This window comes from Chlamydotis macqueenii, chromosome 3 (genome assembly GCF_036417535.1).
Source record: "Chlamydotis macqueenii isolate bChlMac1 chromosome 3, bChlMac1.mat, whole genome shotgun sequence".
In the NCBI taxonomy this organism is placed as follows: Eukaryota; Metazoa; Chordata; class Aves; order Otidiformes; family Otididae; genus Chlamydotis; species Chlamydotis macqueenii.
In genome coordinates, this window is record NC_141558.1 from 95539435 (window position 1) to 95562222 (window position 22788).

Here is a 22788-nt window from a genome sequence, read left to right on the forward strand (position 1 = left end):
TACAGGATTTTCTTAAAAAAACCCAACTATTAATCATGTCAAACAAAAAGGATGTGCACATGAGAACCTCCTGCTGAATGCTTAGATAAAGGCAAGGACACACAAGTGGTGTAATTGCCATTACTGAGTGGGAGCTGCCTACCACCTCCTCCGTTACAGCCAGCCAGTTAAGCTTACCCTGTGGCCGAGGGAGATGGACACAGCACAGCTCTGTCCTGAAGGCCACACCAGCACAGCCAAGGCCTAGGCTCACTGAGGTTAACTGGTCTGTGGATCGCTAACTCCTCGATGTGGAAATGGTCCTCCAGTCACCATCGCTGCCACCTTGGAGATACCGCTAAGACAGATAATAAGCAAAATAAAACCAAATACAGACCAAAAAAGAGATCATAGCACTTAGCTACACTTACATTTGGAGAAAAGCAGAGTTCACAAATGTTTTTATTTATTATTTTTATACATTAAATCTGGTAATTCAACTTATATAGTCTTCTTTGCTTCACTCTCATAGCAGCTGTTATGATAAACAGGAACATCCCTCAGGTATGTAGTGACAGCCAATAGCAACTTAACTTTTAAAAGAGTATAAAAATTAAGACTGACATTTGTGCAGAAAACTGATTGATTAGGAACAGCTTGCTTCAGATAGTATTTTACTACAAAACTGAAAAAGGATTCATTCTCTATTTCACTGATGAATATTCAAGTCTCCCCTCAGCTGAAATCCTGCCTGGAGCACCTAGGTTCACACATTTTTTAAAAATGGAAAACACAAACATCTACTTCAGTCCCTGAGCAACCTCAACTCAGTTAGGAGCCATTTCAGATCAAACAAGCTTTCAAAAGTTCACACAACTGGAACCAGCTAAATCATTTTTGTTTGTTTCACTTTGGAAAACCAAAAGTTAGAAATGCTGCTGTATGTTTGATTTAAGCCACTTATAAGCAGGAGATGACACAACCATGAGTGTCAGAGAAGGTACTATTGCAGTAGTAGGCTAAGAAGTAAGATCAAATTTCTCCTTGCCTTTTGATAGAACTGATGGGTCAACTGTTTGCTTAATCCAACCCTCAGTAAAAAGGTTATGGTTCTAATATAAACTAAGAAGCAGAAAAGTATATTTTAAACTAATTATCCATGTCACTTTTGGGGTGGATAATAGTATCTTCAGACCCTATTTCAGTCTCATTTCCACTTCACAATACTGAAGGTACACTACCAAGGAATGCTGAGTAGTAGTTTATCTTAAAGATACTGAGTGCAAGTGTTAGATACAGTATGACGCAGCATTTCCATATTGCTAGGTTCAGTAATACAGGAGATTTATCTGAGCAAACACTTATTTAGCTTGCCAGGACACCGTAAACTAGAGGAGGAATTAATCTCGCAGTTAGCAGTTCTGGTACTCGCCTAACTCAGAGGCAGAGCCTAGATAGATAAAGGCAGGCTCAGCGTGAGTCAGCACCTATTTGTACTTGACAAGGAGGCACTGTCATTAGAAGAGGTTTAATTCTTTTAGGACTGATTGAAAAGAACTAACAACTGTTCACATCTAACAATGTAATATCTCCCATGATTTCCAGTACATTGATCTTTTCAAGTTGTTTAAAACGATGCTTGTATTCCAGAGTGTGAACACCATTAACAGCAACTTTGAACTGGTGCAAATCACAGAAAATGATCAGCTGAAAAACAAGAAAAGAAACAGTTAAGTTTTAAGCTCAGGTAAGACATGAAAAACCACCTGATCATCTAGCCTAGACTTGGGAAGCCCTGTTTCTGTTACAAAGAATGCTTTATGCAAAAGAAACATTTAAAAAAGTAGAACTTCAGTAAAATTCAAAGAATCATAGAATAACTCAAGGTGGAAGAGACCAGTAAGGATCATCAGAATTCAATTAAATTCATTCTGAGCACAGGCTGAATTATTGCAACTATTTAAAAAGAAAACTGTCATTAAAATAAAGCCAGATCTCTGCTCCCTCTGGTCCCATTTAATCCTAAATATTCTCAAGACATCAAAATGCAGGAATGGCAATTTTATGTAAATCTGTATTAATGACACAATATTTAAGCATCATTGCTAATCCTTTTGGCAGAATTACCAGTTTGATGCTATGTTTCAGTTAATCTTACCTCAAAGTACATCCCTGGACTGAAAGGGAAATTGGCAACTTCCTTTTCTTCTTCTCCCCAGCTGTCATAAAGGTATGAGTTTCTTACAAAAACTTTATTTTTCACTCGGGGATTCAGATGTAATGCAATGTCCTTTGAGTCACTTGATTTCAGATTTATCGTAAAGCTGAAAAGATATTTTTTTAAAAGGGTTTATACACACAATAGGCAGTCCATGCTATTTACCAAGCCTTAGCCAATAGTCAGAACGGTCCTGGAGCCATGGCTGTGATTCACCTGAAGAATCAAGCAGGCATTTAACACGCAACTGTCTGCTTTGTACAGAAACCTTTGATGGAGGCACCAAATGTAGGACATGACGCTGCTAGATCTACTTTGTCACTCACAGCTTTCTGTTCATGTCTCAGCAAGGAGATACTGAGCCAAGTGGGCGAAGTGCTGCTCCCCTACAGCACTAGGAAGCAGCGTTCTCACAGAAACATACAGTGCTGCTTGCTCCACCATCTCTTTCCCTTAACAACTTGCACAGTGAAGATCAGGAGGCTTTGTTTTACCTAAAGACATTACATTCTTTCTGCCAACAAACTGGTTAGACTCTAAGGAAAAGTCTGAGGATCCTCTCAGTACATTTAAGATTGGTGGGAGACCATACATACATAGTATCACATACAGCAATGGCCACACTTCCAAAAGTGACGTCCTCTTTTTCACTGAGAAAAAGGAACACATACAACTACGTGACCTGAGTGAGAGCCATCAAATAACTTAAAAACTCTATAAAAATCTAGAAATTTAAAAGCACAAAGAGCAGACAACCTGCAATGCTTTAACACCCAAAAGCCTCTTCACGCTTATAAGCGGTACATTCAGCACTTGAAATGTGCCAATAAGCTTTTCAAGCCAAAAGAAGGAAAACAAATGCTAAGTACTAATTACCCTGTCCAATTTAAAGTCCACTCAGACTTTGTTGATGAGATTTCTAGACCTTGCGTTCCAGTATTAATATGAACTCTGAGTGCTGTTCTGCTGCAGGGAAGATATGTGCCCAGAGGAAGCCAAGTACAATTGCATACACACAGCATAAAAATCATGCTTCTCATCATTTGCACCAATTGCTTTATTTTTAGGCATGTTTCTGCAGAGCCAAGACCACACCCTCCAAGGCAAGAGCACATGGAAGCACAGACATTTCCTCAGCTCCATTTTGATGACATTCTGCTCCCCCTTGGTTTTTTTCTTCTCTTTAAATCATGTTGGGAGAATGTCGTCTTTGCAACTTGTTGTTCCTAATTTGCTATCAAAGTTATAGCTCATACTCCCCTACCAGCTTTCAGCACTCTTCAGTTTTGTACCTTCATGCTTCTATAGTCCCAGAGGAGGCTGTCCAAGAAGTATTCAGAAAAACATTGTAACATGCAGCATTTCAATGCACCAGCAACTCATCTAACTCACTCCTTTTCCATCTACTACTGCCAATTCCCTTAGTCTTGGATGTCTTTTGAAGAAAAGCTTTTGAATAAAAGCTGCTTACATGCCTTGCACAATGGAAATCCAGAACAGACAATCAATCTTGTTAATGATGCAGATTCAGTAGCTGAGACACTCAGGTTTTACCTTCACTTTTCACAAAGGAGCTGCTCTTTAAGTCCTCTCTAAAGCGGTATCCTGCAGGTTCCCCAGAAAACTGCATCATGATTTCAGATAATTCCAGATGCAAAGTTGCAAGTGAGTAAGGATATACTGAGGCAATGGAAAACCCCACTCATTCTCAAAAGTAGCTCAGTTAAATAGCAGAAACATTCAGTAACACTTACCTCTTTGGGTTTTTATTCACTTCTCCTTTAATGGCAATTATGCATCCTGGATGAAGTGCAGTACCAAGTTTCTCAACATAAGGAACTCCCTGGAAGTACACCACCAGTAAAAATTTTGACTGTGACGTACTTTTTTTTAATATACAAGCCGAGCTTTATTCTGGCAGGAAGAAATCTGGCCTAAAATTGCGCATCTGCACTTACAGATAAAGTTATTCCTACCAACGTGTTCTGGGATACTAATTCTATGATGGAAAAGTTACACCAAGATAAACATAGCAGTGTGTTGGGTTTTTTCTTTAGACTACCACCTTGGGTTGAAAATAAACATTATTTACAACTACTTCTGATGTTGGAAAGAGGGGAAGAAGGGGAAAAAAAAAAAAGTAGGCATGAAACTCCCTGCACTAATTTAAATTTGCATTACATAATTATTCAGATAGAGACATCCCAACCTCTCCTTTCTGAAAGCTTCAGTTATGCTTTAAAGACTAAGACTCATGCTGGGTGTGTAGTCCCACAGTCGCATAAGTACTACAAGTAGGGTCACTGAGTATTCTGTCCCCTTGGCACCAGTTCATAATGATAGACAGTGCAAGCATATTTATTTGCCTTTTTTTTGTGTGTGTGTTAGAAGTTACTTTGATCAGGGAAAAGGAGTGAATAAAGAATTACTTCGCCTTTATTTTTCTGTTGAAGTCCACCACTTGCAAATGACAATATTGCATGTTATTTGATTTTGAAAAGACTGAAGGCAGACTGTCAAGCGACAAGGCTACTAAAATCATGACAGTCACTGCAACTTCACCTTCTCCACAAATTCTATTTGTATATACACCTGGCTTCCAGTCCCTTTTCAGTCTGAGCGTAGTCCTTACTCCAGTCTGGATACTGTCCAACTGTACAGCTTTTTCCAAAAAGACGAGCACTCACTCTCTCTGTGCTCCACACCAGCTGGGTGTGAGACCCAACCCTAAGGTGTGATGCTTGCATCTAGCCACCTGAGGTGTACACAGGGTATGCGTGGATCTGTCAGCAAGAGGAAGCTGCAGCCAGACAGCTTCTGAGATATGCTCATTAACATAAGGCCATTAGGTGTAACAGGTCTGCAGAATACCTTTGTTTTGCAGATATTCCCTAAGGTGGAGAAAATTAGGTACACTTATTTGAAAAAAAGTTTTTCATGTCATTTGGTTCTTTAAAGAAACCAATCTACTTCAGTTACCCCTTTTTTTTTTATTTCTCTGTTTATGGCTGTGGACGCTGCATTTATCTCTTGGGTTCTCTGTATGGTTCAACAAATAGCCTCGCTTTTACCAGCAGCAGCAAAGAGGACTAATCGCTACAAAACCTCACTGATTATCATCTCCCAGTGGATTCTCGATTGCCTTGTTCTGTGCATGTTTTTTCATTAATAACTGAGATGGCTTTATTTCAAGATTTTTACTTTTCACATTTGCCACAAGTCTAGACGTAACACTTACAAATTGTGAACCATCTGGCATTTCCCCCTACAAGAAAAAAAAAAACAACATTAACTGGCTTATCAGACAACAGGGACATCCATTCAGCTTTTTACAAGCATATGTACATTTTCTGTGTTTATCTTTGTTACTCCTAGAGGTGATGGCTGAGAGCCTTGTAAACACTGCAGAAAGGGAGATGTTTACATGTCATTGCTAACACCATAGAACTTTATGTTAAACTTGGTTTAGAACAGTGTATGGATCTGTGCTGCTTTGAAGGGTGAACTGTTAACATGGAAATCTGGGACTGTCATAAAGAAAAGGACAGCCAAACCCCTACAAACCAAGGAAAAGTCCTGAAGATCAATTTCTGAAGCCAAATCAAGATTTAGCCAAATCAAGCCAAATCTATTCTATTTCTAAAGAACACCTCCTTACAGTATGAATTATTATTTAACAGTCAGAGCACTGTTAACCCCTTAGCGTCTGAGGATACCCACTGAGCTTTCCTCACTGGGGTAGGAATACCAGCAGGGCAGGTCCACGCAGAGGGGCTTGGGATTCTAAGCAGCCCCCTGCATCCTTGTCCGTTCGCACAGGAAGGGTATATGAGCAACATCGCCATGCAGAGATACAGTTCCAGCCTAGCCCTGGCAGACTGTATCTTCAACACAAGCCTCCGCCTCCCTCTTCCTCCTTCGAAGATTGTATTAGAAGCAAAGACAAAAAAAGAAACAATCACCCTTCTCTGTTCCTTACTTCCCCAAAGGATACAGCATCAGTAACCACAGACTAAAGCAGCTTTGCTTTGTTTTGTGCTTGGGACAGAAACCAACTTACAGTACCTGCTTGCCCCCAAGCTCTTCTCAGAGTCAGTCCTCCAAGACTGGGACTCAGACAGCTTTGAAGTAACGTTATTCCGGCAACATGCCCAAGGCCAAGTGACGGGGTCCATAAAAGTCTGTACATAGGCTTTGCAAATGACCAGTGAGTAGACATATCTTTAAAGCTTAGACCCCGTTTTATTCAGACTCAAAATTCCACCTTCTAAGAACACAGTTATTAGTCTGCTGACCTGAGTGAGACCTGATGGTTGGCAGCAAGAGACCCAAGCTTTGCCCACAATGTTGTGAGGACAGGGCAGAAGAGACCCAGAATATTACATAGGAGTAAACAGGCTGCCTTATTGCGAGGCAGGAAGAAAGATAAAAGGCATTCACCTTCAGTATCTCCCTAGAATTTATCACCTTCTGTTTCTGCTCTAAAAGTCTCAGCCTTCCAGAGCTGAAGGATCTCTCCTTCTGGACAGGGGAAAACATGTTGTTCAGCTCCTCCCCGTTGGTGTACTTTCTCTAGCAGAGCTGGCAGTTGACAGGAAGCACAGCACTGCCGGCACTTAAACTCACTGCAGTTTTGTCCGAGTGAAAGTTAAGCCAAAGTCTTAGAGAAAGGATACCTCTTCTCACCCCCCAGAAATACGCGTACACTGCTACTTACCACTTCATTCAACAATTCAGTCATTTTAGCAGGAAAAACAGAGTTACTTGCACAAGTAGTTCCAATTATGGCTGAACTGGGCACTTGTAAGCCAAGCAACAAGTTACAGCTGTGGCTGAACTTGTCATTCAGAAGCACCGAATACTGAGAGTTCATTTTGGAGCTCCTGCAACATTTTAAATGTCTAATCCACTCCTAGATCCAGTATCCACCCAACTCCTACGCCATCTGTCCTGTTAACTTTGCAAGCTGTAAACTTTGCCACCCTTTTGTCCCTAATCTCAAGACTAAAACAGAGAGAGATCCTCACATGAGACTCTCATGTTGAAATGGGGGGGGGGGGGAGGGGAGAATATATATCTTATTACTGATGTTAGACCGTGCAGCTGCTTTTCTTTACTTCCTCTTCACCATAAATCCTACTCTGTAGTTTAGCAAGACAGAGTAACGCAATCAAACAAGTCAGCTGTCTATATAACTTACCTTAGAAACAAAATCTATAGTTTTTATCTGTACTTTGCCATATATTCCAAGAGTATCTATCTTTTCAAGGCTAATTCTGTGGTTGTAGAGCAGTAAGTGCTTCTTGTTTACAGTCACCTAAAGAGAAAAGAAACAAAACAGGAAAACTGTATTAAAAATATATTACACTAGTCACGTATCAAATTGTATGCATGTATCTCTGTTTTACACTGGTTTGGAACAGAAGCAGGAAGTGTCCTAAAATTTATGAGCAACAAGTTCAGCTCATCCATGATTAAATCTCCCTTTCCATAACCATGAGGGAGATTTATTTGACTACACTAAAACTTGCCTTTCACACCTTTTGTTTCTATCACCTGATCATTTCCCAGTGTGATATTACCAATCTAATAGGATCCATTATTGCGGTCTAACAGAGCAAGACAAATACTCCTCACGTGCTTCCTCCAAGAGGACTGTCCCACGCTAGTCACAAAACAGGTTTACCCTAAGGTCAACCCTTTGCACATAAGGAGGAAAGGGTGGAGCAGCCATTAGCCATGGCAGGAAGTTACTTGCTTACTCATCTAACTTAGAGGAAAACAATCCAAAATTAAAGGTCTGATTTACTTAGCATCTCTTCAAAGAAAAGCTCCACACTTTTCTGTAGTTAGACTATACCTAGATAACAGAGAAACCAAGGCTTCCAACTATTTATTATAAGTATACAAAGTGCCTCTATTGGCCTGACAACCGGCTATAGCTAAAGAATTGACCCAGACTCACCTGGAATTTATCCTTTAAAATCATAATGACAATCTCAAATGACTTCCCTTTTTCAAAGGGCATCTCATAAGTGATCTCCTCCCAGCCCCATTTTTCCTTCTCTAGCGTGTTGCAAACAATGCAGCCAGACCTTTGAAAGCGGGGGTTGAAATGAAACGCCACATCAGCTCGAGGCTTTATGCTACTGCCACACTGTAAATCCACCTGGAACCTAATCATAAAAATAACACAAACCATATTCAGCTCAGTCTGTCAAGAAATCAACTAAAAGTTTGATACATTTGTGTTTAGAATAGACAGACACAATAAGCGTTGTTGGGTAAGGAAAAAAAAGCCTATATATTTGTCCAACTCCTACACATTTGTAAAAGGTTCATGCATCATTTATTGCAATGAATTAAAATATTTAAGTATTTATTTAATGGTTATCTTCACTTACTGTGAAGATCCACTTACTGTGTTCATCCTTCTCCCTCCCATTGCCTTCAGTAGAATAACCAAATGAACTTCAGGCAAAGTCAGGGGACAAAACCCCCATACTGGGCGCATGCACTAGCTCATACCTCCTTATCCCAGTTGAAATTTATTCCTTCATGCAACACATCCAATTATCAATTTTGTTAGTCTCAGATAACCTCTTTAGACAAGCAGACACATGCTATGACAGGGAAAAAAAAAATGCCAAAACAGGCAAAGTAAAAAGAGAGAAGAGAGAATGAGCAGAAAGCAAAAAAATCAGTTTATCCTCCGCTTCTCATCACAAAGCTTTCATTAACCACTTAAGCCTGTATTTACTCTGATGCTATCACAAGGATTTACATCAAAACTTTGTGTGTCATCATAAATAGGACCTTAGGACCTATGGAAACATTTTATCCATTACATTCTTGCTCACATGGTGACACTGCAAGAAGTGACACTGTAGCCACTACCTGTCTGCATCATCGGGGACGGTCCCATGTATCACAATCAGGACTCCAGGAGCAAGGCCACCAAATATTGTCCCAACATGTGGAATGATCTAGAAGGAGGGGGGGGGGGGGGTTAGAGAAGGAAAAAAAAAGCTTCAAACAGAGGCCAAAAAAAAAAAAAAAAACCACAATAGTCTTGAAAATAATATTCTAATACTTAATTATATGGTGCTCTACTGCATTGAAAGAAACACAACTGCATTTAATTTAAAAGAAACTGTATAAAAACACTAAATAGCCACTACAACGGGAAGGAAAAACCCAACAGATTTTAACCTGTGAAAACCAAGCTTCTCAGATAAAATTAAAACTAGGATTTCCAGCCTCCATTCCTAGCTCTCAAATAAAGAACAGCAATATTTTAATTGCCTCACTTTTAATAAAGAAGGTTCACTTCAAATTAGGTCATTGGCAAAGACTGACTGTTATAAGCCCTTCGCTGGTAGCAGGAGACACCTTCCTACGTAGCTGACTACAGCAGCTACCCTTCTGCTTGTTCTTGCTCCATTTTGGAAAACAGTGATGGGAAAAAGAAGTATCTATGTCACAGAGCAGAGTGTCTTTTTAGTAAAAACTACACGGCAAACACAACAAAATATCTCACCCTAATGAGCTGAGAACTGCAAGGTGCGCTGAAATAGCGCAGTTCAGGTGTCTCAGTCTTTATGGTATCTACAGCATGCAGTCTAGCTCAAAGCCTGCCTATTTTTAACTCCTTGTTAACAGCTGGAGAAAGTAACACACACACATTATGCTAAACTGAAACGGCAACGTGGTACAAATTGCTAAGCCATATTAGGGGACATGTCAGGTAAAACAAAAGCTCCAAACGCCCCAGCATGGCGCTCTGGCAAAAGTTCAGACACGCCCTACCCTGACCATCAGCTGGTGCATCCAGAGCTTCAGGGAGGGAAAGGGAGCACCTTAATAGAAAACTATGGAAGTTCACAGAAGACTGATCTGAAAGCAAAGCTGTAAGTCTGCTTTGTCATCACACTTGCTTTAGATTGAAAAAGGAAGTAAATGACAGCAAATGTTGCGTTTGCTCTGGGTAACAGACAAATTTCTGCCAAGAATGTTTTTTATTTGTTTGTTTGTTTGTTTTTTTCCCCACAAAAATCCATGATCTATGGATCCTATAAGATCCTATAAGATTTTAGGATATCTTTGAAATGAAACACCAAGTGCAAACAAGAGTTGTGGCAATTTAACAACAAAAAAAAAAATGAACAGACTGGAAATACCACTCTTGAATGGAATACTGGACCATAAAGGGACAGACTACAATTTTATATGTATTTTATATTTATATTATATATATATATATATATAATAAAATAATGTGAAAGTGGAAGATATGAAAAGTGGATGTGTTTGTTGACACCTCTTTGTGTGACTTTGAGAGGCAGGAAGGGGGAACGACTGCAAAAATTGTCTAAATCTAGAGTGTTGATCATTTCTGCCAGTAGATGCACATCCTTTTCTGCCCTCTCTACACTCCCCTTCTCAGCTACCCACATATTGCACAAAACCTAACTTGCAGTTCTTAGGGGGCATGACAGATGTGTCAGATGGGGCATGACAATGTTTCTTGCCTCTAAAGAGGAAAGCAGGATTTTCTGGATGATTCAGAACAGTACAGTAGTGAAGAAATACTCAAACCTTCAATAAAGTTCTTAAGTTTTGCAGTTCATGGAACAATTCACTGAAACACTGAAATCTTCACAGCCTACCCTCCTCCATCCCGACTAAGTTTATCATACAGGTGGCAGAATCACAGAAGGGCTGAGGTTGGAAGACTCCTCTCTTGTCTCCAGCCCAATGCCTTACTCAAAGCAAGGTCAGATAGAGCAGGTTGCCCATGGCCTTGTCTGGAGGATGTCCTGAGTCATCAGCACAATCCTTCCCAACTCTGCCTCCATATTCCAATCCCAAATACTCACTCGTATTTCCACCTTAGGCTCTTGACCCCTAAGCCCTAGTTTTACTCCTTTATATTCTCCAGTCCGGTCTTGTCATCCATCATAATAACCAGTCTCCTTGCAGCCACCTAATTTTGCTGGACTCTTTCTCTCCCCCTTAAACAGATTATTTGTCCTAACACCTCCTAATCCTCCTCTTCACACTTCCTCTCCCACCGAAATCACCATCTACCAACTTTCATCCTCCCCTTCCTTTTCCAATTCAGTCCTTCCACCTTTTAGTTCATCTCCACACAGCTCTCCTTCCTCTCCCAGCTGGGTTCTTGCAAAGAAGGTTGCAGCTATTCCCCCGTCATCCCTAATTCTATGCATTTTGCAAGCAACAAATATATAGCAGGATTGAAAAATCAGATTCACTGAGCGCACAGGTGCGTATCAGTGCAAAGCTGCAATAGATAAGGAAGTCCTGTGCAGATCTGCGCTACTGTACACTCCACACAGATACTCTACAGACTTTAATATTTTTAAAGAGTTCTAGCATTTTCTATTTTAAAAATACAATTTCCTCCAGGCTCAAAGAAACTACCTTTTTAAACAGACAACAGAGAACACAGCTCCAGCCCACCCCTTTAGACACATGCCAGTGTCAGGCTGCTGTCTCGCATCATGGGAATACTAGAGCTTTCAGAGAAAGCCTCCAGACTCTAAGTTAAGCAAACAATATTCTGTCAAATCTACCCTCTGCAATTTCTGAATCATGTTAGCTCAAGTCTTCCCTACAAAATAGGATTTATTGTAAGGTAAGATATCAACTATCAGAAAAAATTCCAAGTTTAATTGTTCAGACTGAAGTTACAAGAACCACCAAAAAAAAAAATAATATATTCGTGAGGGCTGCCAGGCACCACCCATGTTTACAGACAATTAGGAGTGAAAACACCGCTTATCATATTTTCACTTTCAATCCAGCACATTCTGAAAAAAATGCCAGACATCCACTTAAGCTGTGTACGAAAACAGATTACACCTCAAGGCCGACAGAACTTCCGTCCTGTTTTGGAAGTCCTGGGCATTAAGTGTCCATTTGCTTACAGCACAATTTCTAAACACCATCAACTCCTACTGTCACCTGTGACATTGTCCCTCAAATACCCAAGCCATGCAAAGAGTTCTTAGTAACACCCCTCACTGTGCAAAACAGTCTGAGTACTAACTATTGACATAAAACAGCCACATCCTGTTTCTCAAGGGAGAAGTTGTTGACACGACAGGGGAGTTACCGGGTTACTGATTGTCTTCTCCCGTCTATCCAAGGACATCATCTTCTCTCCTCCAGTTTAAGTTTGTCAGTTCTGTGCGACCACTGCTGAAGTGTATTTAAAGGACTCACTGGTTGGGTAGCACCAAAGTAGGGATCCCTTTGAAAAAACAAAATTTTAATTATAAAGAAACAAAGTGACACTACATGAGTGAAACTCTCCAAAGTATAACTCTAAATAGCACAATAAATGATGCAAACATCTTTTCTTTCCAAGAAATTTGCTGAAGTTTTGAAGTATGAAAATTAAAAGCTTGCTTAAAGAAATAAGGTGCCACTCTAACAAGGGACAGTGCCCACACGTAGACAATGTCATCATCAGATTCCTGAGACTGCATATACTGAAAGAGAATCCCACGTAAAAATCATCATCGTACAGCGGAACACTGATAACCCAGCGCCCCTCAGCTGGGCCCGAATAGCTCTCCATTTGCACCTGACCCCTGCCTGCAGACAGGGAGAAGACACACAGTACAAAAGCAGTTTTCCCAGGACAAACAAATAATCATTTCTTTAACACCTTCTTTGCTTTCCCTGTATTTCCCAAGGCAGACAAGCCCTAGAGGCTGAACTTGATTTTTCCAGTTTTATCTTACATAAAGTTAAGAGATACTAAGCAAAGACACAGCAGCCAAGCAAAGGGTGTTTTATCTTTCTTCCTCCAACACATACAATCCCTGAACTCCACATTGTAAAACTTGCATTAAATGCACAGCATTAACAAGAAATAAAAAAGCACCTTGTGAATATACTCAGCTACACTGTAATTTCTTTAGCAAATCTTCTAACAAAGTAACCAAAATTCAGGGCCCAGCTGAAACTATTGAGTAATTACTTCTTGCACATTCCAGAAAAATTTAAGGTAGCAAGGAAAGTGTGTGGCAATGACAGGCAGGCAGGGAAAAAGTCAAAGGCAAGATCATTACCGTGTGGCAACTGTGAACAACATTAGAAGTAAAACAAAACAAAACAAAAACCTAAAAAAAACCCCCAAAACCCACAAACCAAAAAAAAAAAAAAACCACCACCAAACCAAAAACCCCACAGTCCTGTTCCACAGGGCCCTGGGGTTAATCTTCTGCAATGATTTAACAGCAGAGTGGCCCACTGCAACATCTGGCTTATCTCGTGGGAGATACGGGCCAGATGGGTATTAATTCTCATTAAGATGAGTGTCTGTGTCTAGAATGGAATTCAGAGAACATCAGGTGCCTACAATGCATAACTGTTTTGCCTCTTTGATCTTCTCACGGGATACCATGACCAGTTCACAAAAGCAATGTACAAAGGCAGGCAAATTTCATTGTTTCTATTTGAAAAAGGAGGAAATCAAGACCAAAGCAAACAATAATTCTGCCTTTAGAATCGGCAAGTCCAACAGCAGACCCCAAAAAAAAACCAAAACCCAGACCTACAACCCAGTGTCCAGCAGCCTGCTAACTGAGCTTCCCTGGGTGTACAACAGCAATCTAGATCCTGCTGAATGAGGATCCTGGAACAGAACTGACTGTCAGTCCTGAAGACCAGGTGGCACTACGGCAGCACGTCAGGTGGACGGTTTTGGGTTTATTGTTTGTTTGGGGTTTTTTTTTTTTTGTTATTAGGTTTTTTATTGAAAAAGTCACAATAATGAGGGAAAGCTGTGATTCAGGCTACGTTTGACAGAACAGGAGATGGGCACGCACCTGCAAGGTTCTCCTGTAACCTTCTATCAGAGGAAGCACTGTCAGTACAGGTTAACATCGAATCTTACGTCTGGAACACTGTAAGTTAAGCTTTCCTGACTATACTTTTAGAACTGAAAAACATACATACACTTTCCTGTTATGTCACACATTGCAAAGCAACTGAAAGCCTCTTCGATTAAAAAAAAAAAAAAAAACAAAAAAAAACCAAGACCAAAGGAAAACTGAAAGGCCAACGACCAGCTATCACGCTGTCCCACTGTGACATGCAGAAAATGTCTTTCACGAGGACAAGGCAGGTTAGACTTTATAATCAGAGGCCGGCTTACACTTCATAACCAAAGCCAGATTTTACACCCAGGCAAACAAGACTTCTGCAAAGAGAATAAGCGAGACAGTTTCTGGGCACTTACAAGCAGCTAAAGCACAAAACACCGCTGGCGTCCCCCCGGCCCCGGCTATAAACCCAACACCACAACACGCCGGAAGGACAGAGGACTCGCTTCACCACGAAGTAAATACAAAACCTCCCCCGCTGCAGCCCCCACGGGCCCCGAGGACGCCCCGGCGAACCCCTCTTCCAGCCGGGCCCGGCCCCTTCTCCCCGCCAGGCACGCACACGCGAGGGAGCGAGGGCTGTCATTACTGCTGTTACCCCCCGGTTCCCCGCTAAACGGGCCGCCCCCTCCCCATCCGCACACCGTACCTCCGTTACTAGCAGCGCCCGCCGAACCGCGGCCTCAGCCCGGCCCTCGCCGCCGCCATCGCCCCTGCTCAGGCCTGGCCCCTCCCAGCGGCTTCCGGCCGCTTCCAACGTCAGGGCGGCGGTTGATCCCCGCAGGCCTCCCCGGGCCCGGGAGTCCCGGCTTGGTCGCGGGGTTAATTCGGCTTCTTAACGCTACCGCAAGCTTCCCCTGCAAACCCTTCGCTTACTCTGCTGTAGGTCCCTCGTTACAGCCTAACTTCGTCTCCTCCCAGCAAGCCTCATCTCCGGTGACCAGACCCGAGTGCTGTTTTCAAAGCCAGCTGGGTCATTTGTCGCTGCAGGACCGCGGAGTTTCTGAAATCTGGAAATCTTATACCCGTCCCCAACCCTACACCCGCAGCCTCAAGGCTGTGCTTTTATTGTCCCATTCCCTCATAGGCTTCACCAAGCCGTGTTTCGGCTGTTTCAGCCTAGTAAGCAGATATGGCAATGTGTCTGCTAGTTTTAGAGCTTGTAATGTGTAGGGACAAGCTGCTTGGAGAAGCGTAACTTCAAGCTCCCCCTGTTCATATGCTGGATGGGGGAAAGATGAGCACAAAATTAAAGGTTGCAATAGAAAACGCCCACAAAATGAAATCACCATATCCCATTCAGTTACAGCCATTACAGTACTAGTTTGCTTTGCAGGAAGAAACACACATGGCTATAGCAAAGTTAGAAAGGTATTCAGCCACTCTTGTCACAAAGACCATTTCAATATCTTAGCTAGATAATATCCAGTCTTCTATTTTACAATTAACCAGCACAAAAAGCCCCATACCAAATTATACTCACTCTCAGGAGTTCTGCTAGTAGTTGTAGGATAGCTGCTTTAAAGGGCACATCAGCCTAGCTATATCAGATTTGAAGGATTCATTCACAGAAAGGTACGACAACATTTATTTTGAAGAAACAGCAGAAAAGATCTATTCAGATTAAAGAGCAGCAAAGCAGATTGCTTGGGGAAAGTTACCTTAGAATCATGTGTGGTTTTGAGAGAGGACCGAGAACTATTGCCCGTAGTCGGGTGACAGCAAAAAGCCTGCTATTCAATTGTTCTACAAAATTCCATTGCGTTTTTTTAAATAGAGAATAAACAAAAGGTCCTGGAGCCTAAACTACCACTTATTTTTCCTTTGAAGCTATTGTTCCAGGCATTCTGGTTTAAAAAGTAACAAGTTTTGATAAAACCAGGCTGACAGAAGTATATGAAATGCCTTCACTTCTCAGTACTAGAAGGGAAGGTTTCAAAGTTTAACAGAAAAGATGCTGAAGGGCTGGAATTAAAAAGTAGTCATGCTGGAAGCAGAAGTGTTAAGTGGAAGTGTTTCTGTAGAAGAACCACAGAAAATAAAGTTTTACTTCTTTACTACTACTTCTAGCTCAGAGCTCTTCTACTTTTAGGAAGAAACCATCCAAAGGAAATACAGTGATTTGAAGTATGCACTGAAGAACAGCTGTTTAACTCACATGCTGATCACCTCTTTGAAGGCTGAGTCACAGGCAGTTTATGAAATTTCCAGGAAAATCCCTATTTCAGCTGCCAAACCTAATGCACCATTGACAATGAGTAGCTGGGTTACAGCTTGAGTAGCCTTGCACTACACTGCAGTTGTTTTGCCCGTAGACTGTCATTTTCCTGCTGATTTCTCGTGACTGTTAGTGGCAGTCATGACGGCAAATAACAAACTCTTCCCTTATTTCCATGGTCCAAGTCCTAATTCAGGCTTTTGCTTTTAAAGCTATGATTTGACGTGCACACAACCATTGCTGGGACTGTGTGTTACCCTGTCAGCATAGCCTGACTTCCCATGTTCCAGCAGAATTTTGCTTGCTGGGGAAACCTAAGTGCTTTGTCAAGACAGAGGCAGACAATTTCAGCTGAAGCAAATTTAGCAGCTACTTTTGGCCAAAAGGCAGCATCTGAGGGACGACCCAGTTACCCCTAAGGAATTCTACCTGCCTTTCCTGCCCCAACCACAAAAGCTGGGAGAGGAATATAATCACAGGACATCAGCAATGCAGGAGCTGCTACTGCACATCAGCTGCTACCACACCCAACCAGCACTACCGAGCTCAACCTTTACGAACTTTCTGCTCATTTTCAGTAATGATTAGGTGATCTTCAAATCTTACATATTCCCTCTTGGGTACAAAGAACTGCTTTGATTCATCTTATTAGAAGCTGAAACATGCTCTTTTACAGATTTAGCTTTCCATTTACATTCTGTTTTCCCTTTCCACTTTGGAGAAGAGACAGACTTAACACTTAAGCAGCAGTGTCAGACCACAACCCACTAATTACGACAGATTGATGGCGTCTAGCACCATTTCACACAGAGCTTTTGGATCTATGTGATTGAATCTGATAGTGAAAATTAATTTTTAGTTTAAATAAATATTGTGCTTGCTGAGTGTGTTGTCAGCAAAACTGCATTTGACAGTTCAGTACAATCACCTGTATAATTTTAGCATGCTTCCATGTAAGCTTCTGACAGCAACATAGGTCATGCTAATAACAATTAAAGCCCACTCAGAAATCTGGGAAAATTGAACTAAGCTGATGATATGGCACTTTTTTTTAACACCTTCTCATATATTCAATCAGGTGGCTTAACAAGCACCACTTTACTGGCAGAAAAAGAAGAGTACACCCACAGACTACTTTGAGCCCTCCTGAAATTTCTAGTCAAAGGAGCCGCTATGTTTGTTCCCTTCTTCTTGCAGTAAACATCTCATCTTACATCTGCACTTCTCCAAAGCAGAGGCTGGTGCCTTCCCTGCTGGGCAGCAGGGCTGCATCCAAACTGCACCAGACCCAACAGCATTACAAGCTGCTCTGCCCTTTGTGAGTCACTCCAGCAGTGCTCTGGCTCTCCTAGCTGCGTTAGCTATCTGCTCCTGCTCTCCAGTTCCTCCCACTTTTCAGCGGAGTACCACAAAGTACATGATTACATGCTATCCTGCTTCCTCAAAGGAGACTTCTTAGGCAGACCCCTTGTCCTTGCTTCCCAGCCTATAACGTGTACCTCTCAGAGCTGCAAGTCATTGCCCCAGGTTAGGGTAACAACATACACAGTCATAACTACTTGGCTCAATATTTTATACACAGTTCCAGTTATAAAATTTCCACCAATTAATGGTGAGTGGGTTTTTTTTGGTTTTTTTTTTTTTAAAGAGAAGTCCCTAGACTTGGCACAAATAAACACATCTCAAAACCTCTCACAGGTCCCTTTTTTGTTCAACATTCCTCCTCTCCACAATTCAAAATACCATTCTTCTCTTCATGTAAAATGCTGCTTTTCCCTTTTAGGCCTCTCCAGCACTTTCTGCAATAGATTACTTGCAGTTTCTCAATATTCAGACATGCTTATTTACTTTTCTTCCTAGCCTATGTACCAAAGCCCAAAGTTCTGCTGGCTTTGAGCCTAGGGGTAGAGTTGGCTGCCCCGCTGCCTACATTTGCCCTTTTTCTGATGCATACAGTACCGTAAGAGCTTCCTAAGTACTGCTGTTCTTTTGAGGTTGGTAGAAGACATCTATGGTTTAGTAAAGACAAAACTGGATGTACCACATCAAGTCAAAGGGTCATGGACCTATGACCATTACAGACAGTAGCCATCATGAGCTGTCTAGAGGAGTAGAGAATGAAGGCAAGCACACAGTACAACATGCTCAGCTTCTGACTATCATCTGTTTACGACTTTCTGAGACAGAGGTTACAACTGCTCCATCTTACTGAGTAAGCAGACCATGAATTTGCCCAATTCAGTTTTAGGCCAATGACACCACTTTTGGGCCTCCACAACAGCATGCAGTATATTTACTGAACCGCTTTCTGAACATCCTGCAAAAAAAAAAAAACAAAAATTCCTGTCCAGAATCAGAGGCTTCTCCCTACTGTACATACTGCTTACATGGTGACACACCACTACGACCATTCAGTATGGATAAGCTCAATGGCTCTCTGCAGGTCTCATCAAGAGTCTTTAACAGGCTGTAACAGATGAAAAATACGGATTTGGACAAGTCTGTCCTCACCCAAAGCTCACGGATACGCACATTATGTAGCTTTGCAGTGAGCAAAGTAGGCTTCTAGTGCCCATTAAGAAACCTGCCCAGTGGAAGTTACTCTCAGCTAAATCTTTTTTATATTGTTGTGTGGTACCAGAATAACTGTAATTTCTTCCCCTAGTTAATACAGTATCACAGGCCACAGGGGTAAAGCCTCTAGCACACTGTATACTGTTCAGTAGAAATTTCATGTGTAAGGACTTCATGTGATCTAGGAGCCCAACATTGTTATGGAGCTGTTTGTACATTACAACATTTTTCTGATGGAAATTATTCTCCTAGCTTCTTTGAAAGGCTTTAGATTCAAAGTGGACATGAGTCACCACTTCTTGGTACACCAACATTAACGTTTCAGTTGACAGCCCAGCTGGTTCAGCTATTACTTCACTACAAGTTAATCAGTAGCCTTCCATAACTCTTCATTGATATGTCAATACTTCCAGTTTTCAGTTTAAAGCCTAAATGCACAAGGCTTACAAATCACAGGGAACAAAAGAAATGCTACTACTACTTCAGAAACTACTAAGGAACATTTGTTGTTGTTGTTGTTGTTGCAATGCCTGCATTTTAAAGCAGAATGCTGAAGAGAAGCATAAAAGCAAACAAGATACAGATTAGATATGAGGGCCAAAGAACAAACGAGTTACAGAGAAGTCACTGGTCCTTTTGAAAACCAATTATAGGCCATATAACCCTTAAAATATACTCACCTCTTCTTTTTTACATCAGTGAGACAACACTCTAGGATTCTGAAAGTAGTCAGGATAACGTCTTCATTTGCATTGCAACAGGTATTAGAGCAAACCTGTACCTATGCCTGCCCTGTCTCTTCCCCCAAAAGATGACTACGCCACAATCTACACCTAGTGCCTCAGTCCCTACCTACCTAGGGAGATAAAAAACAAGAAATATCTGTGCAAACAAAAACTGTGTGACGTTCTCCAAACGAGAGACTGTGGCCAAACCCAAGATCCCTAGGACTGTACCTTCACGCCTTAGCTACATCATCATCCTCATTGCAGTTGCCTTTGGATCTCCCTGTTGGGTCTCTGCAGTTACGGACGGCCTCGCCTCCTCTCAGCGCTGCTGCGTTTTCAAGGGAGGAAATGAGAGGGCTGTAGTACCAGCTCTCACCACGAGATGGTAGGTGTTTTCTGATGGTTAGAGAGCAACAGCCTCTTAGTAGACCTTTTGAGTTGGTGAACTCCTCAGCTTCAGAGAAACTAGAAACAAAAGTAAATTAGGACCAAAACAATCTAATAAACTACTTCGGGAATTGTGAATGAACTGAAGCTTGAGAGGAGTAGGGGAAGCTCACGTATATTGGGCACAAACATGAAAAAAAGTCCTCAGCTTAGAATCAAGATATTGCTAGTGTAAGGATTTCTTATTTTCTTATTCTTATCCTGGCTCTTTCTGCTAAGAAACTTTTTAGTTGTGTAAATGTTTTTTATGTCATCCACAACATAATTTTTTGATTACTTGAGAGAATTTTTTTGAGACAAAAGCATTCCCAAACTAAATATTGGATAATTTTGAACCAAGCTCATAATAAAAAATAGCACCTTCATGTGGATATGTTAAGTTGCATATCTATCTCATGCTGTATACAGATAAACAGAACACATTTATTACTAAGTTACTAACACATTTGGTCTTGTTTCTGGAATTTTCTCAAAAATATTTGAAAGATGCAGCTGTAAATAAATAAGATTTTCAGGCAAGGAAGCTATTTCTGTACAAATATCAGAGGAAAGAGAAAGTTAACACCATAGACATTACTTCCCACCAATTATTTCTGACAGAATCATAGAATGGTTTGGATTGGAAGGGACCTGAAAGATCATCTAGTCCAACCCCCCTGCCATGGGGCAGGGACACCTTCTACTAGACCAGGTTGCTCAAAGCCCCATCCAACCTGGCCTTGAACACTTCCAGGGACAGGGCATCCACAGCTTCTCTGGGCAACCTGTTCCAGTGCTTCATCACCCTCACAGCAAAGAATTTCTTCCTTATATCTAATCTAAATCTACCGTCTTCCAGTTTAAAGCCATTACCTCTTGTCCTATCAGCACCCACCCTTGCCAAAAGTCCTTCTCCAGCTTTCTTGTAGGCCCCCTGGAAGGTTGCTATAAGGTCTCCCCAGAGACTTCTCTTCTCCAGACTGAACAGCCCCAATTCTCTCAGCCTGTCCTCATAGGAGTGGTGCTCCAGCCCTCTGATCATCTTTATGGCCCTCCTTTGGACCCTCTCCAACTGGGCCACATCCTTCTTATGCTGGGGGGTCCAGAGCTGGATGCAGTACTCCAGGTGGGGTCTCACAAGAAAGGAGGCTGCTTGCCACGCTTCTCTTGATGCAGCCCAGGATGCAGTTGGCTTTCTGGGCTGCAAGTGCACACTGCCGGCTCACGTTGAGCTTCTCATCAACCAACACCCCCAAATCCTTCTGCTCAGGGCTGCTTGCAATCCACTCTCTACATAGCCTGGATTCATGCTTGGGATTGCCCTGACCCATCTGCAGGACCTTGCACTCGGCCTGGTTGAACTTCATGAGGTTTGCACGGGCCCACCTCTCAAGCCTGTCAAGGTCCCTCTGGATGGCTACTTCTTTCCATTTCAGAAAGCTACTTTCAGAAGCTTCTTCTTTCTCATCCTTCTCCAAGTTTAATCCTCATCTTCATAGCACTGTGAAGGCCAGTAAACAAAGCCTGAACAAAAGCCTGAACACACCAAGACTCTTTCATATTGAAGTTCAAAAAGGCCAAAGCTGACCTTGCTGATCCCATCCTAACAAGACTTGCACTGCTGTATCTTTCTCACATTTAAGATTCTCATGTGACTCTCATTACCACAGTAACAAACACACACTTACCCCAATGATCTGCCTTTGAAATCAAGAATCACTGTTTCACAAGGGTAAAATACAGAGATCAAACCAACTAGTATGTCTGCCTGGCTCTTTAATTGTTCCCTCAACCCCAAAGGAGGGTACAGGCAAGCCTTTCCCAAGTCTGTCAACTCCCCTTTGCTATCAGTTTCTTGTAAGATGGAGTCAGTCCCGGACCTCAGCCAAGGTATAGGCAAACAAATACTACAGACTCCAGCTTTCCCAATAAATTATTCTTAGCGCTGCTCATATGCAGCCTGTCTGACCAGTAGGTCCATACCTTCCCTATCCAGCTAAGGCCAACAACGACCATAGCCATGCAACCATGAGCTCAGGGGCTAGGAAAAGCACTTTTCTGCCAAAACAGGCAACAAGCCCAAATCCTCATTTAATGGCGCTCTGCCCCGCTGTCCAAAACGGACCCAAAACTTAAGACTTACAAGATATATTGAAATTAGTTATTCATAACTAATTGCTTTTTCTTTCATGGACAGAAGAACATGATATGCTGCAAAAGTTACAGAAGTAGGTTGCTCTTTAAATGATTGTAAATGTCATGCCCTTTCTTTAACCGTTTAAACATTTCTGCTATCGGACAAATAATTTCCAACTATGTCTGGCCACAAGCCAACAGCGTTATCCAAACTTAAACCACTATAAGGCAGAATTTACATTTTTTTCCACTTGCTAACAGCTTGACTTGGAACTGTGGGAGGCAGTCAGCTTGAGAAAGTGACAAATATGCAGTCTCTTGCATGAAGCGCTGCCCAGACTGAGCTGCAGCTCTCCATTTTTCAGTAGTGACTCAGGAAGAAGTGTGGTCTACAGTTTCTGTACAACTTACTTCCAAGCGAGCACCTGGGGCCATGCTGACTGCCCTAGCCATTATGGTAGGCTTCCAAAGGACAGCCCCAAACCCATCTTGCATTCCTCTCCCATAGATCACAGGGAAGTGCATGCAGCAAGTAAGGCAACTGGACGCTGTCACTGTTTTGCTGGGGATGCCCCACAGTTGACCTCACAG

General features: G+C 41.9%; 1 protein-coding gene across 3 annotated transcripts; it reads right to left on the bottom strand.

Moving 5' to 3' along the window:
- Positions 1–1493: 1493 nt before the first annotated feature.
- Positions 1494–14947, bottom strand: LGALS8 (galectin 8). Of its 3 annotated transcripts, XM_086744149.1 has the most exons (9): positions 14765–14932; positions 12336–12473; positions 9095–9183; positions 8163–8373; positions 7398–7514; positions 5436–5462; positions 3952–4040; positions 2138–2303; positions 1494–1686 (listed from the first exon to the last, which is right to left on the bottom strand). In XM_086744149.1, exons 2-9 carry the CDS (start codon positions 12375–12377, stop codon positions 1537–1539), a joined length of 891 nt encoding a protein of 296 aa, XP_086600275.1. In that variant the 5' UTR covers positions 12378–12473; positions 14765–14932; the 3' UTR covers positions 1494–1536. The 3 variants fall into 3 exon arrangements, with proteins under 3 accessions (XP_086600275.1, XP_086600276.1, XP_086600277.1); XM_086744150.1 differs by lacking the exon at positions 5436–5462 and having other exon boundaries at positions 14765–14936; XM_086744151.1 differs by lacking the exon at positions 1494–1686 and having other exon boundaries at positions 2290–2413; positions 14765–14947.
- Positions 14948–22788: the final 7841 nt, after the last annotated feature.

Coding starts and splice junctions, on each gene's coding strand:
- LGALS8 (XM_086744149.1), bottom strand. CDS start 12,377: ATGATGTCCTTGGATAGACGGGAGAAGACAATCAGTAACCCG. Junction 4,041..5,435: donor TGCCAGATGGTTCACAATTT/GTAAGTGTTACG, acceptor GTGTACTTCCAG/GGAGTTCCTTATGTTGAGAA. Junction 1,687..2,137: donor GTCCAGGGATGTACTTTGAG/GTAAGATTAACT, acceptor CTTGTTTTTCAG/CTGATCATTTTCTGTGATTT.